The sequence below is a fragment of the Nerophis ophidion genome, linkage group LG28 (assembly GCF_033978795.1).
Source record: "Nerophis ophidion isolate RoL-2023_Sa linkage group LG28, RoL_Noph_v1.0, whole genome shotgun sequence".
NCBI classification, from domain to species: domain Eukaryota; kingdom Metazoa; phylum Chordata; class Actinopteri; order Syngnathiformes; family Syngnathidae; genus Nerophis; species Nerophis ophidion.
The window spans coordinates 2753089-2768088 of NC_084638.1; the positions used below are offsets into that span (position 1 = coordinate 2753089).

At 35.2% G+C, this 15000-nt stretch overlaps 1 protein-coding gene across 2 annotated transcripts in view; it reads left to right on the forward strand.

The window, feature by feature from the left end:
• anxa13l (annexin A13, like) overlaps positions 1 to 15000 on the forward strand; it is a 46850-nt gene that overhangs the window by 673 nt on the left and 31177 nt on the right. Inside the window, exons 2-5 of one of the 2 annotated variants that reach the window (XM_061891406.1) lie at positions 3347 to 3422; positions 12204 to 12298; positions 12387 to 12557; positions 12655 to 12688. In XM_061891406.1, the coding sequence (XP_061747390.1) occupies positions 3347 to 3422; positions 12204 to 12298; positions 12387 to 12557; positions 12655 to 12688 (376 nt within the window). The remainder of the gene's footprint in view (positions 1 to 3346; positions 3423 to 12203; positions 12299 to 12386; positions 12558 to 12654; positions 12689 to 15000) is intronic. The other variant, XM_061891407.1, reaches the window with a different exon arrangement.

Genomic DNA, 15000 nt, shown 5'->3' on the forward strand with positions numbered 1-15000 from the left:
GCACTTTAGCACGCACATTTAACATGAGATACGGTAAAAAAAAAAAAAAAAGGATTTTTAGCATTTTTTTTTTCTTCCATAATGATAGTGTTATATGTTGAGTAGTTATTTATTAGGTGGGGGAAAAATACTAATAAAAATAACAGGGGCGTGTCCAGGGTGTAGCATGACTTTTAAAGATGATGTAGGTGACAAAACTCGAGCAAAAAAAAACATCAAATGCGGAAAAAATACGTTTTTTTCCACTCTTTTTTGAATTATTTATGTCGCAAGTACCGTATTTTCCTATATTTTACTATAAGGCGCACTTAAAATAATTTTTTTTCTTCTCAAAACTCGACAGCGCACCTTAAAACCCAGTGCACCTAATGGTTGCGCTTACCGGCCTCGAAGTAATTTTATTTGGCACATGGTGTAAAGATAAGTGTGACCGGTAGATGGCAGTCACACATAAGAAATAGGTGCAGACTGCAATATAATTTTATTTGGTACATGGTGTAATGATAAGTGTGACCGGGTCGATGGCAGTCACACATAAGAGATAGGTGTAGACTGCAATATAATTTTATTTGGTACATGGTGTAATAAGTGTGACCGGTAGATGGCAGTCACACATATAAGAGATAGGTGTAGACTGCAATATCATTTGATTTGGTACATGGTGTAATGATAAGTGTGACCGAGTAGATGGCAGTCACACATATAAGAGATACGTGTAGACTGCAATATAATTTTATTTGGTACATGGTGTAATGATAAGTGTGACCGGTAGATGGCAGTCACACATATAAGAGATAGGTGTGGACTGCAATATAATTTTATTTGGTACATGGTGTAAAGATAAGTGTGACAGGGTAGATGGCAGTCACACATATAAGAGATAAGTGTAGACTGCAACATAATTTTATTTGGTACATGGTGTAATGATAAGTGTGACAGGGTAGATGGCAGTCACACATATAAGAGATAAGTGTAGACTGCAATATAATTTTATTTGGTACATGGTGTAATGATAAGTATGACCGGTAGATGGCAGTCACACATAAGAGATAGGTGTAGACTGCAATATAATTTTATTTGGTACATGGTGTAATGATAAGTGTGAGCAGTAGATGGCAGTCACACATAAGAGATACGTGTGGACTGCAACATAATTTTATTTGGTACATGGTGTAATGATAAGTGTGACAGGGTAGATGGCAGTCACACATATAAGAGATAAGTGTAGACTGCAATATAATTTTATTTGGTACATGGTGTAATGATAAGTGTGACCGGTAGATGGCAGTCACACATATAAGAGATAGGTGTAGACTGCAATATAATTTTATTTGGTACATGGTGTAATGATAAGTGTGACCGGTAGATGGCAGTCACACATAAGAGATAGGTGTAGACTGCAATATAATTTTATTCGGTACATGGTGTAATAAGTGTGAGCAGTAGATGGCAGTCACACATAAGAGATACGTATGGACTGCAATATAATTTTATTTGGTACATGGTGTAATGAGTAGTGTGACCGGTAGATGGCAGTCACACATAAGAGATAAGTGTAGACAGCAATATAATTTTATTTGGTACACGGTGTAAAGATAAGTGTGACCGGGTAGATGGCAGTCACACATAAGAGATACGTGTGGACTGCAAGATGACCCCAGTAAACAACACCAAAACTTTATATGTTCCATTAAGAATATAAAACATTACACACGGCGCTTAAAAATCCGTCAAAACGTTTTTAGTACGACTTCGGTAAGCTACGAAGCCACACCGTTTTATGGATTGTCGCCGCATTAAACATCCGAGTATTTTTATGGTGTGTGTAAGGACCGCTTGTAAAAATGTGAAAGTATTAGTTAAAAATATAACTTATTTTTACTTTTTAAAAAATGAAAAAAATATATATATAACAATATCAAAGTGGTGTTTCTGCATCTTTTGATTCCCTTTTTATGCGACCGTTGTTGGAAAAAGTTTAGACACCCCAAATTTGGAATTGCATTTGAAAAAACTTTGGTTGTTTTAGCTTCTATTTGAGCTAACATATAAGGCAGAGGTGACACTTTGATATTTGAAAAAATATATGTATATATTTAAAAAAATATATAAAAGTAATAAAAAAAAAGGTATTTTAAGGCGCACTTAAAATCCTTTTTAACTTTCTCAAAAGTCAACATTGCGCCTTATAACCGGTGCGCCTAATATACGGAATCATTTTGGTTGTGCTTACCGACCTCGAAGCAATTTTATTTGGTGCATGGTGTAATGATAAGAGTGACCAGCAGATGGCAGTCATACATAAAAGATACAAGTATTATTATGGTGTGTGTATAAGGACCGCAATATAGCGCCTGGCTCTTCAAGTACTACTATAATGACCGACATCACAACTCAGTATCATAGTAGGCCTAAATATTCATCAAAAACAAGGAAGAGGTTTTAATCAACAAGTATACCGTATTTTTCGGACTATATATAAGGCTCAAAAAATCGACAGCGCGCCTTATAACCCGGTGCGCCTAATGTACGGCATAATTCTGGTTGTGCCTACTGACTTCGAAGCAATTTCATTTGGTACATGGTGTGACCGGTAGATGGCAGTCACACATAAGAGAGCGCAATATGACTTAAGTAAACGAAACCAACATTTTATATGTTCTATTGAAAATATAGAACATTACACACGGCGCTCAAAAATCTTTTCAAATGTCACGGCGGAAGGGGTGTCGCGGTTTTCTGCGGGGTTCCTTCCCCCAGGATGCAGACGTGCAGGTAGGAACATGATTTATGTGTGGAAAATCAAATCAAGTACCAAAAACGGAAAACATCGTGCCGATCGCACTGGACGCTAAAGCTAACACTTGGCATAAACCTACTATTATATTAGACATGGGAACTTGTTCAACACAGTAGCTCAGTTACAATGATGGAAAGTGTAAGGATGGAAAGGACAATGCAGGTATAAATAGACTAAATATAGCAATATAAGATATATGCAAATATATACTTAATATGTGTACAATATACTATATATACAGATATATTATGTCTATAACATATATATAACATATATTACAATCACCATAAGTCACTTTTAAGGAAAATAATTATGTCATTTACTGTGCAGAATTGCATTGACAAGCTACATTTGCAGACAGTCCCATTATAATGTGTTTAAAAGCGAGAATGAACAAGGGGGCACCAAAATGTATGTTTATTCATTAAATGAAAGCATGGGAAAGTCTGGTTTTTTTTTCACGAATATTCCTGGAAACACTTCTGTAGCCGTTGGACAAAAAAAAAAAAACAACAACCAAAAAAACTGCTCTTTTTGACTTTGCAGCCCACAGTCGTCCCATTCGAGGATTTCGACGTCACAGCCGACATCAAGGCCATTCGACAAGCGTGCAAAGGTTTCGGTGAGTATTCGGTAGTAAACGTCACGTGTCGTTTGTTTTGTGGTTTTGGAACAAAACCGGTCACGTCGGAACGTGCTGGAAATACCGGTTTGCCGGGGAGGAGGGGGCGGGGGCCACAAATGAGAACTACAATACTTCATTCACTGGGTTTTTTTTTACATTTTTTATGTCTTCTAACTCGTAAATAAACGTAACTTTTCGCGGAGCTAATTGGAGGGCCGATATTTCCCCCATAAAATCCGATGAATAACCAATCAAAAAGCGCCAACAATACTCCATTTACATGTCCGGACTTGAATATTAAAGGCCTACTGAAATGAGATTTTCTTATTCGCGATATTGCCATAGTTTTGCAGAAAGGATTTAGTAGAGAACATCGATGATAAAGTTTGCAACTTTTGGTCGCTAATAAAAAAGCCCTGCCTGTAGCGGAAGTAGCAGACGATGTGCGCGTGACGTCACAGGTTGTGGAGCTCCTCACATCTGAACATTGTTTACAATCATGGCCACCAGCAGCGAGAGCGATTCGGACCGAGAAAGCGACGATTTCCCCATTAATTTGAGCGAGGATGAAAGATTTGTGGATGAGGAAAGTGAGAGTGAAGGACTAGGAAAAGAAAGAGAGGGCAATGGGAGCGATTCAGATGTTATTAGACACATTTACTAGGATAATTTTGGAAAATCACTTATCTGCTTATTGTGTTACTAGTGTTTTATTGATATTATATGGTCGTACCTGAAAGTCGGAGGGGTGTGGTGACCGCCAGTGTCTCTGAGGTCAGTGTCTCAGTGTCATATTGTTATTATGAGTGGTGACGCAGACGAAGTATTTATAGTGTTTTATTGAGATTATATGGTCGTACCTGAAAGTCGGAGGGGTGTGGTGACCGCCAGTGTCTCTGAGGGAAGCCTTAGGGACGGCGTGGCGCAGTGGAAAAGTGGCCGTGCGCAACCCGAGGGTCACTGGTTCAAATCCCACCTGGAACCAACCTCGTCATGTCCGTTGTGTCCTGAGCAAGACACTTCACCCTTGCTCCTGATGTTTAGCGCCTTGCATGGCAGCTCCCTCCATCAGTGTGTGAATGTGTGTGTGAATGGGTAAATGTGGAAGTAGTGTCAAAAGCGCTTTGAGTACCTTGAAGGTAGAAAAGCGCTATACAAGTACAACCCATTTATAGTTTCTCGACGAGGCGAAGCGAAGGCAGCCGTTGGGGCCAGGATGAGCTTTTCCCCCCCCCCTCCTCCTCGGTGGAAGCATCCCACATCCGGGGGCGTTCGGTCGGAGGAGGCAAGAGAGTTTGTAGCTGCCTCTTTTACAGGTGCACGAGGAACGACGCAAGCTCTCCGCTCATGTCTACGGTAAGAGCAGACTTATTACCACAATTTTCTCACCGAAACCTGCCGGTCGACATGTGTTAGGGAACTGTGTTCGCTCTGTTCCATATTAAAGCGTCACCGTCATCTTTAGGGAATGTAAACAAGGAAACACCGGCCGTGTTTGTGTCGCTACAGCCGGCCGCAATACACCGCTTTCCACCTACATCTTTCTTCTTTGACGTCTCCATTATTAATTGAACAAATTGCAAAAGATTCAGCAACACAGATGTCCAGAATACTGCGTAATTATGCGATTAAAGCAGACGACTTATAGCTGGGATCGGGGCTGGAACAAAATGTCCGTTACAATCCATGACGTCACGCACACCCGTCACCATACCGCGACGTTTTCAACAGGATACTTCGCGCAGAATTTAAAATTGCAATTTAGTCAACTAAAAATGTCGTATTGGCATGTGTTGTAATGTTAGTATTTCATCATTGATATATAAACTATCAGACTGCGTGGTCGCTAGTAGTGGCTTTCAGTAGGACTTTAACCAAGTATTAGTCATATTGTTATTATGCGTGCTGACGCAGACGAAGTATTTATAGTCACTATGTTTACACCATGGAGTGGTCTGCTGCTTCCTTGCTGCCTGTATATTTATCGTAGCTCACAAATCATGCCTCTCACTTGGATAGTAGAAGGATGAGGACGTATTCCGAGAAGTTGGTACACTTTGACAGCCAATTTAGACCCGTAAATGGCGAGAACCACACAAAAAGACCGTTTTTTTTTCGCAAAAATTATTAGTCATTCTTCATCTAAATGAAAATATATGAACATCCCTGTAGTCTGCATCCTAATGACAGCAGACATTGTACAGTAAGTTAAGTTTTATTATGTTTACTGGCTCTTATGAAGTCTGCAGTGAGTAATAATCAGTGATGTTAGGAAAAGCAAACCAAGCCGCTATTCGCAAGCTGACAACCAGAGCCCTAAGTGCTAACTAAAAACTAGCACGCTAATTGCTAGTATTATAATCGCTAGCTGACAACTAGTGCGTCAATCTTTAGCTGACGACTTGAGGGTCAATCGCCAGCTGACAAATGGCGTCCTAACCGCTAGCTGACAACTCGCGCTCTAATCGTGAGCTGACATCTAGTGCGATAATCGTTTGCTGACAATTAGAACGCTAATCGCTAGCTGACAACTGTAAAAAATAAAAATAAAATAAAAACTATATTAGTATAGGTATTTAGGGCCTGATCTACCAAGATCTAAATACCAGGAGCTAAACTGCGTGTGCAAACTATAAAATAGTGTGTACTATTAGTGGCCGTGTGATCTACTAAGACTGTGTGTACAATTGATAATTTGTGTAGACCACCTTGTTTGTGTTTTTTGCATGTACTCTGTGGCCTTAAAGTCATTTCGATAGTAGGCTAGTATAGCTAATATAGACACTTATGTCATGTGTTGCCTTCATGATAACACTTATATAAGACTTTTAAAGTCATTTTGATAGTAGGCTAATATAGCTAATATAGACACTTAAATCATGTGTTGCCTTCATTATAACACTTATATAAGACTTTTAAAGTCATTTTGATAGTAGGCTAATATAGACACTTACATCATGTGTTGCCTTCATTATAACACTTATGTAAGACTTTTAAAGTTATTTTGATAGTAGTCTAATATAGACACTTACATCATGTGTTGTCTTCATTATAACACTTATATAAGGCTTTTAAAGTCATTTTGATAGTAGGCTAATATAGACACTTACATCATGTGTTGTCTTCATTATAACACTTATATAAGACTTAAAGTCATTTTGATAGTAGGCTAATATAGACACTTACATCATGTGTTGTCTTCATTATAACACTTATGTAAGACTTTTAAAGTCATTTTGATAGTAGGCTAATATAGCTAATATAGACACTTACATCATGTGTTGTCTTCATTATAACACTTATGTAAGACTTTTAAAGTCATTTTGATAGTAGGCTAATATAGCTAATATAGACACTTACGTCATGTGTTGCCTTCATTATAACACTTATGTAAGACTTTTAAAGTCATTTTGATAGTAGGCTAATATAGACACTTACGTCATGTGTTGCCTTCATTATAACACTTAGATAAGGCTTTTAAAGTCATTTTGATAGTAGGCTAATATAGACACTTAAATCATGTGTTGCCTTCATTATAACACTGATGCAAGACTTTTAAAGTCATTTTGATAGTAGGCTAATATAGCTAATATAGACACTTACGTCATGTGTTGTCTTCATTATAACACTTATGTAAGACTTTTAAAGTCATTTTGATAGTAGGCTAATATAGACACTTACGTCATGTGTTGCCTTCATTATAACACTTATATAAGACTTTTAAAGTCATTTTGATAGTAGGCTAATATAGACACTTACATCATGTGTTGCCTTCATTATAACGCTTATATAAGACTTTTAAAGTCATTTTGATAGTAGGCTAATATAGACACTTACGTCATGTGTTGCCTTCATTATAACACTTATATAAGACTTTTAAAGTCATTTTGATAGTAGGCTAATATAGCTAATATAGACACTTACATCATGTGTGTTCTTCATTATAACACTTATGTAAGACTTTTAAAGTCATTTTGATAGTAGGCTAATATAGACACTTACATCATGTGTTGCCTTCATTATAACACTTATACAAGACTTTTAAAGTCATTTTGATAGTAGGCTAATATAGCTAATATAGACACTTACATCATGTGTTGCCTTCATTATAACACTTATATTAGGCTTGTAAAGTCATTTTGATAGTAGGCTAAAATAGACACTTACACCATGTGTTGCCTTCATTATAACACTTATATAAGACTTTTAAAGTCATTTTGATAGTAGGCTAATATAGATACATCATGTTTTGCCTTCATTATAACACTTATATAAGGCTTTTAAAGTCATTTTGATAGTAAGCTAATATAGCTAATATAGACACTTACGTCATGTGTTGTCTTCATTATAACACTTATGTAAGACTTTTAAAGTCATTTTGATAGTAGGCTAATATAGATACATCATGTTTTGCCTTCATTATAACACTTATATAAGGCTTTTAAAGTCATTTTGATAGTAAGCTAATATAGCTAATATAGACACTTACGTCATGTGTTGTCTTCATTATAACACTTATGTAAGACTTTTAAAGTCATTTTGATAGTAGGCTAATATAGACACTTACATCATGTGTTGCCTTCATTATAACGCTTATATAAGACTTTTAAAGTCATTTTGATAGTAGGCTAATATAGCTAATATAGACACTTACGTCATGTGTTGCCTTCATTATAACACTTATATAAGACTTTTAAAGTCATTTTGATAGTAGGCTAATATAGCTAATATAGACACTTACATCATGTGTGTTCTTCATTATAACACTTATGTAAGACTTTTAAAGTCATTTTGATAGTAGGCTAATATAGCTAATATAAACACTTACATCATGTGTTGCCTTCATTATAACACTTATATTAGGCTTGTAAAGTCATTTTGATAGTAGGCTAATATAGACACTTACACCATGTGTTGCCTTCATTATAACACTTATATAAGACTTTTAAAGTAATTTTGATAGTAGGCTAATATAGATACATCATGTTTTGCCTTCATTATAACACTTATATAAGGCTTTTAAAGTCATTTTGATAGTAGGCTAATATAGCTAATATAGACACTTACATCATGTGTTGTCTTCATTATAACACTTATATAAGACTTTTAAAGTCATTTTGATAGTAGGCTAATATAGACACTTACATCATGTGTTGCCTTCATGATAACACTTATGTAAGACTTTTAAAGTCATTTTGATAGTAGGCTAATATAGCTAATATAGACACTTACATCATGTGTTGCCTTCATTATAACACTTATGTAAGACTTTTAAAGTCATTTTGATAGTAGGCTAATATAGCTAATATAGACACTTACATCATGTGTTGCCTTCATTATAACACTTATGTAAGACTTTTAAAGTCATTTTGATAGTAGGCTAATATAGCTAATATAGACACTTACATCATGTGTTGCCTTCATTATAACACTTATATAAGACTTTTAAAGTCATTTTGATAGTAGGCTAATATAGCTAATATAGACACTGACATCATGTGTTGTCTTCATTATAACACTTAGATAAAGCTTTTAAAGTCATTTTGATAGTAGGCTAATATAGCTAATATAGACACTTAAATCATGTGTTGCCTTCATTATAACACTTATATAAGGCTTGTAAAGTCATTTTGATAGTAGGCTAATATAGCTAATATAGACACTTACGTCATGTGTTGCCTTCATTATAACACTTATATAAGACTTTTAAAGTCATTTTGATAGTAGGCTAATATAGCTAATATAGACACTTACGTCATGTGTTGCCTTCATTATAACACTTATATAAGACTTTTAAAGTCATTTTAATAGTAGGCTAATATAGACACTTACATCATGTGTTGCCTTCATGATAACACTTATATAAGACTTGTAAAGTCATTTTGATAGTAGGCTAATATAGACACTTACATCATGTGTTGCCTTCATTATAACACTTATATAAGACTTTTAAAGTCATTTTGATAGTAGGCTAATATAGCTAATATAGACACTTACATCATGTGTTGCCTTCATTATAACACTTATATAAGACTTTTAAAGTCATTTTGATAGTAGGCTAATATAGCTAATATAGACACTTATATCATGTGTTGCCTTCATTATAACACTTATGTAAGACTTTTAAAGTCATTTTGATAGTAGGCTAATATAGACACTTACATCATGTGTTGCCTTCATGATAACACTTATATAAGACTTTTAAAGTCATTTTGATAGTAGGCTAATATAGCTAATATAGACACTTACATCATGTGTTGCCTTCATGATAACACTTATATAAGGCTTGTAAAGTCATTTTGATAGTAGGCTAATATAGCTAATATAGACACTTACGTCATTTGTTGCCTTCATTATAACACTTATATAAGACTTTTAAAGTCATTTTGATAGTAGGCTAATATAGCTAATATAGACACTTACATCATGTGTTGCCTTCATTATAACACTTAGATAAGGCTTTTAAAGTCATTTTGATAGTAGGCTAATATAGGTAATATAGACACTTAAATCATGTGTTGCCTTCATTATAACACTGATGCAAGACTTTTAAAGTCATTTTGATAGTAGGCTAATATAGACACTTACATCATGTGTTGCCTTCATTATAACACTTATATAAGACTTTTAAAGTCATTTTGATAGTAGGCTAATATAGATACATCATGTTTTGCCTTCATTATAACATTTATATAAGGCTTGTAAAGTCATTTTGATAGTAGGCTAATATAGCTAATATAGACACTTACGTCATGTGTTGCCTTCATTATAACACTTATATAAGACTTTTAAAGTCATTTTGATAGTAGGCTAATATAGACACTTACATCATGTGTTGTCTTCATTATAACACTTAGATAAGGCTTTTAAAGTCATTTTGATAGTAGGCTAATATAGCTAATATAGACACTTACATCATGTGTTGCCTTCATTATAACACTTATATAAGACTTTTAAAGTCATTTTGATAGTAGGCTACTATAGCTAATATAGACACTTACATCATGTGTTGCCTTCATTATAACACTTATATAAGACTTTTAAAGTCATTTTGATAGTAGGCTAATATAGCTAATATAGACACTTACGTCCTGTGTTGCCTTCATTATAACACTTATGTAAGACTTTTAAAGTCATTTTGATAGTAGGCTAATATAGCTAATATAGACACTTACATCATGTGTTGTCTTCATTATAACACTTATGTAAGACTTTTAAAGTCATTTTGATAGTAGGCTAATATAGCTAATATAGACACTTACATCATGTGTTGTCTTCATTATAACACTTATGTAAGACTTTTAAAGTCATTTTGATAGTAGGCTAATATAGCTAATATAGACACTTAAATCATGTGTTGCCTTCATTATAACACTTATGCAAGACTTTTAAAGTCATTTTGATAGTAGGCTAATATAGGTAATATAGACACTTACACCATGCGTTGCTTTCATTATAACACTTATATAAGGCTTTTAAAGTCATTTTGATAGTAGGCTAATATAGCTAATATAGACACTTACACCATGTGTTGTCTTCATTATAACACTTAGATAAGACTTTTAAAGTCATTTTGATAGTAGGCTAATATAGACACTTACATCATGTGTTGCCTTCATTATAACACTTATATAAGACTTTTAAAGTCATTTTGATAGTAGGCTAATATAGACACTTACACCATGTGTTGCCTTCATTATAACACTTATATAAGACTTTTAAAGTCATTTTGATAGTAGGCTAATATAGACACTTACGTCATGTGTTGCCTTCATTATAACACTTATATAAGGCTTGTAAAGTCATTTTGATAGTAGGCTAATATAGCTAATATAGACACTTACGTCATGTGTTGCCTTCATTATAACACTTATATAAGACTTTTAAAGTCATTTTGATAGTAGGCTAATATAGCTAATATAGACACTTACGTCATGTGTTGCCTTCATTATAACACTTAGATAAGGCTTTTAAAGTCATTTTGATAGTAGGCTAATATAGCTAATATAGACACTTACACCATGCGTTGCCTTCATTATAACACTTATGTAAGACTTTTAAAGTCATTTTGATAGTAGGCTAATATAGGTAATATAGACACTTACATCATGTGTTGTCTTCATTATAACACTTATATAAGACTTTTAAAGTCATTTTGATAGTAGGCTAATATAGCTAATATAGACACTTACGTCATGTGTTGTCTTCATTATAACACTTGTATAAGACTTTTAAAGTCATTTTGATAGTAGGCTAATATAGACACTTACATCATGTGTTGCCTTCATTATAACACTTATATAAGACTTTTAAAGTCATTTTGATAGTAGGCTAATATAGACACTTACATCATGTGTTGCCTTCGTTATAACACTTATATAAGACTTTTAAAGTCATTTTGATAGTAGGCTAATATAGACACTTACATCATGTGTTGCCTTCATTATAACACTTATATAAGACTTTTAAAGTCATTTTGATAGTAGGCTAATATAGACACTTACATCATGTGTTGCCTTCATTATAACACTTATATAAGACTTTTAAAGTCATTTTGATAGTAGGCTAATATAGACACTTACATCATGTGTTGCCTTCATTATAACACTTATATAAGACTTTTAAAGTCATTTTGATAGTAGGCTAATATAGCTAATATAGACACTTACGTCATGCGTTGCCTTCATTATAACACTTATATAAGGCCTTTAAAGTCATTTTGATAGTAGGCTAATATAGCTTATATATAGTGCTTAACGAGAAGTGTTTGATTCCCAGGCACTGACGAGGAGCCCATAATCCAAATATTGGCCAATCGCTCCGCGGCCCAGCGCCTGGAGATCAAGCAGGCCTATTTTGAAAAGTACGACGATGTAAGTCCCCGCCCCCCCGCCGCCACTTTTTTGTTTGTTTTTTACCTCCCGTGTCTCTGGTGAAGTCTCTCTCTGCCACTTTTTGGAGGAGCTGGAGGAGGTCCTGAAGAAGGAGCTGACCGGGAGTTTTGAGAACGCCGTGGTGGCCATGCTGGACTCTCCCGAGCGGTACTTCGCCAGGGAGCTGAAGAAGGCCATGAAGGGGGCCGGCACGGACGAGGCGGTGCTGGTGGAGATCCTCTGCACCTCGACCAATGAGGTGTGGCCGCCGCCGCCGTCGTCCTGGTGCATGTTCCCGTTTTTGTTCAGGCGGGTGCCTCAACATTTTTTTTTTTTTTCTCCTCTCTTTCTGACAGGACATCTTGGCCTACAAAGAAGCATACGCCCAAGGTGGGTTCTGGTATTGGGTAAATCCTCATCAAAATGCAGAAGATACACCTTTTAAGTCCGGATGGTGCTATGGTGTGGCTTGACCGTTGCCATGGTGACCCTATCATGTAGTTTTTAGGGGTGAAGTTGAGTTTATTTGGAACACCATGCATGGCAATTTGCAGTTTGGCTTTTCAACATGCTCGAAAAGGAAGTGCTGTTTCTCTCCGTTTTTTACTATCTTATTTTATTTTGTTAATTTTTTTTCAAAACAAAACAATATTACCCGCATGTCGCCTCTCGTCCCTGCATCCTGGGGTCACGCCAATAACGCCAAGTTCACCTTTTTATTGTTTATTTTTTATCGTTTTACAGCCGTGAATTAAAAAAAAAAAAAAATACTTGGTGAAGTAAGTAGTCCCCGTCCAGCACTCTTATTTTGCATTCCACTTTACCTGCCCCTGAGTGCTGTTTTTTGTCATTTTTTTCTTTTTTTCATGCTTTTGCGGCCTTATATTTTTAAAAATGACTATCCTTTTTAATTTTTTAAAATTTTTTTCAAAATAAAACAATATTACCCGCACGTCGCCTCTCGTCCCTGCATCCTGGGGTCACGCCAATAGCGCCAAGTTCACCTTTTTATTGTTTATTTTTTATCGTTTTACAGCCGTGAATTAAAAAAAAAAAAAAATACTTGGTGAAGTAAGTAGTCCCCGTCCAGCACTTTTATTTTGCATTCCACTTTACCTCCACCTGAGTGCTGTTTTTCGCCGTTTTGTTTTTTTTTTCACGCTTTTGCAGCCTTATTTTTTAAAAATGACTATCATTTTTCATTTTGTTTCATTTTTTTCAAAATAAAACAATATTACCCGCACGTCGCCTCTCGTCCCTGCATCCTGGGGTCACGCCAATAACGCAAAAGCTCACCTTTTTATTGTTTATTTTTTATGGTTTTACAGCCGTGGATTTAAAATAAAAATAATAACACTTGGTGAAGTAAGTAGTCCCCGTCCAGCACTTTTATTTTGCATTCCACTTTACCTGCCCCTGAGTGCTGTTTTTCGTCATTTTTTTGCTTTTTTTCACGCTTTTGCAGCCTTATTTTTTAAAAATGACTATCATTTTTCATTTTGTTTCATTTTTTTCAAAATAAAACAATATTACCCGCACGTCGCCTCTCGTCCCTGCATCCTGGGGTCACGCCAATAACGCAAAAGCTCACCTTTTTATTGTTTATTTTTTATCGTTTTACAGCCGTGGATTTAAAAAAATAATAATAATACTTGGTGAAGTAAGTAGTCCCCGTCCAGCACTCTTATTTTGCATTCCACTTTACCTGCCCCTGAGTGCTGTTTTTCGTCATTTTTTTGCTTTTTTTCACGCTTTTGCAGCCTTATTTTTTAAAAATGACTATCATTTTTCATTTTGTTTCATTTTTTTCAAAACAAAACAATATTACCCGCACGTCGCCTCTCTTCCCTGCATCCTGGGGTCACGCCAACAACGCCAAGCTCACTCTTTTATTGTTTTTATTTAGAATTTATCGTGTCTTTACGCAACGTTTTACAGCCAGCAAACTTACTTTAAAAGTGCGTTCTGCCTTAAAACTGTAGAGGGAGCCAGTGAGTAGAAAAAAAATCAATATATAATCATCCATCCATCCATCCATTTACTACCGCTGGTCCCTTTTTGGGGTTGCGGGGGGGGGTGTTGTTGGAGCCTATCTCGGCTGCATTTGGGCAGAAGGCGTCGTACATTTTGGACAAGTCGCCACCTATCTCAGCTGCATTTGGGCGGAAGGCGGTGTACACCCTGGACAAGTTGCCACCTTATCAATATTATGTAACGCAGGAGTGTTATAATTTTTATTTATTTTTTTTGCCTTTACATGACATGCCGTATCGATTATTTTAGTAGCCGATTATTCTATCAATTAGTTTAATTAATTAATTATTATATATTTTGGGGGTTTTATATTATTATTTTTCATCTTTTTTCCCCTATTTTTTCTTAATTTTCCGTCTTTTTTTTTTGTGTTGAAAACAAGAAAATAGTTGAAATAAACAATTGCACTTCTCGCCGTAATGCACATTATCAACTTTGAAATTGCACTTTTAACACGTGTGCATTATAAAATCATACATATTTAAAATTCAACTCCATATGAATATTTTATATTTAAAAAAAAATATATATATATATTTGGATTTGATAGATTTTTATTACCTGCATTAAAACGATTAATCGAAGCAAAAGAGTATAAATCAAAGCTTTTTTCCAATCGATTAATCGTTGTAGCCCGACATGGTAAAAATAAAACCGGCGAAAAGTTG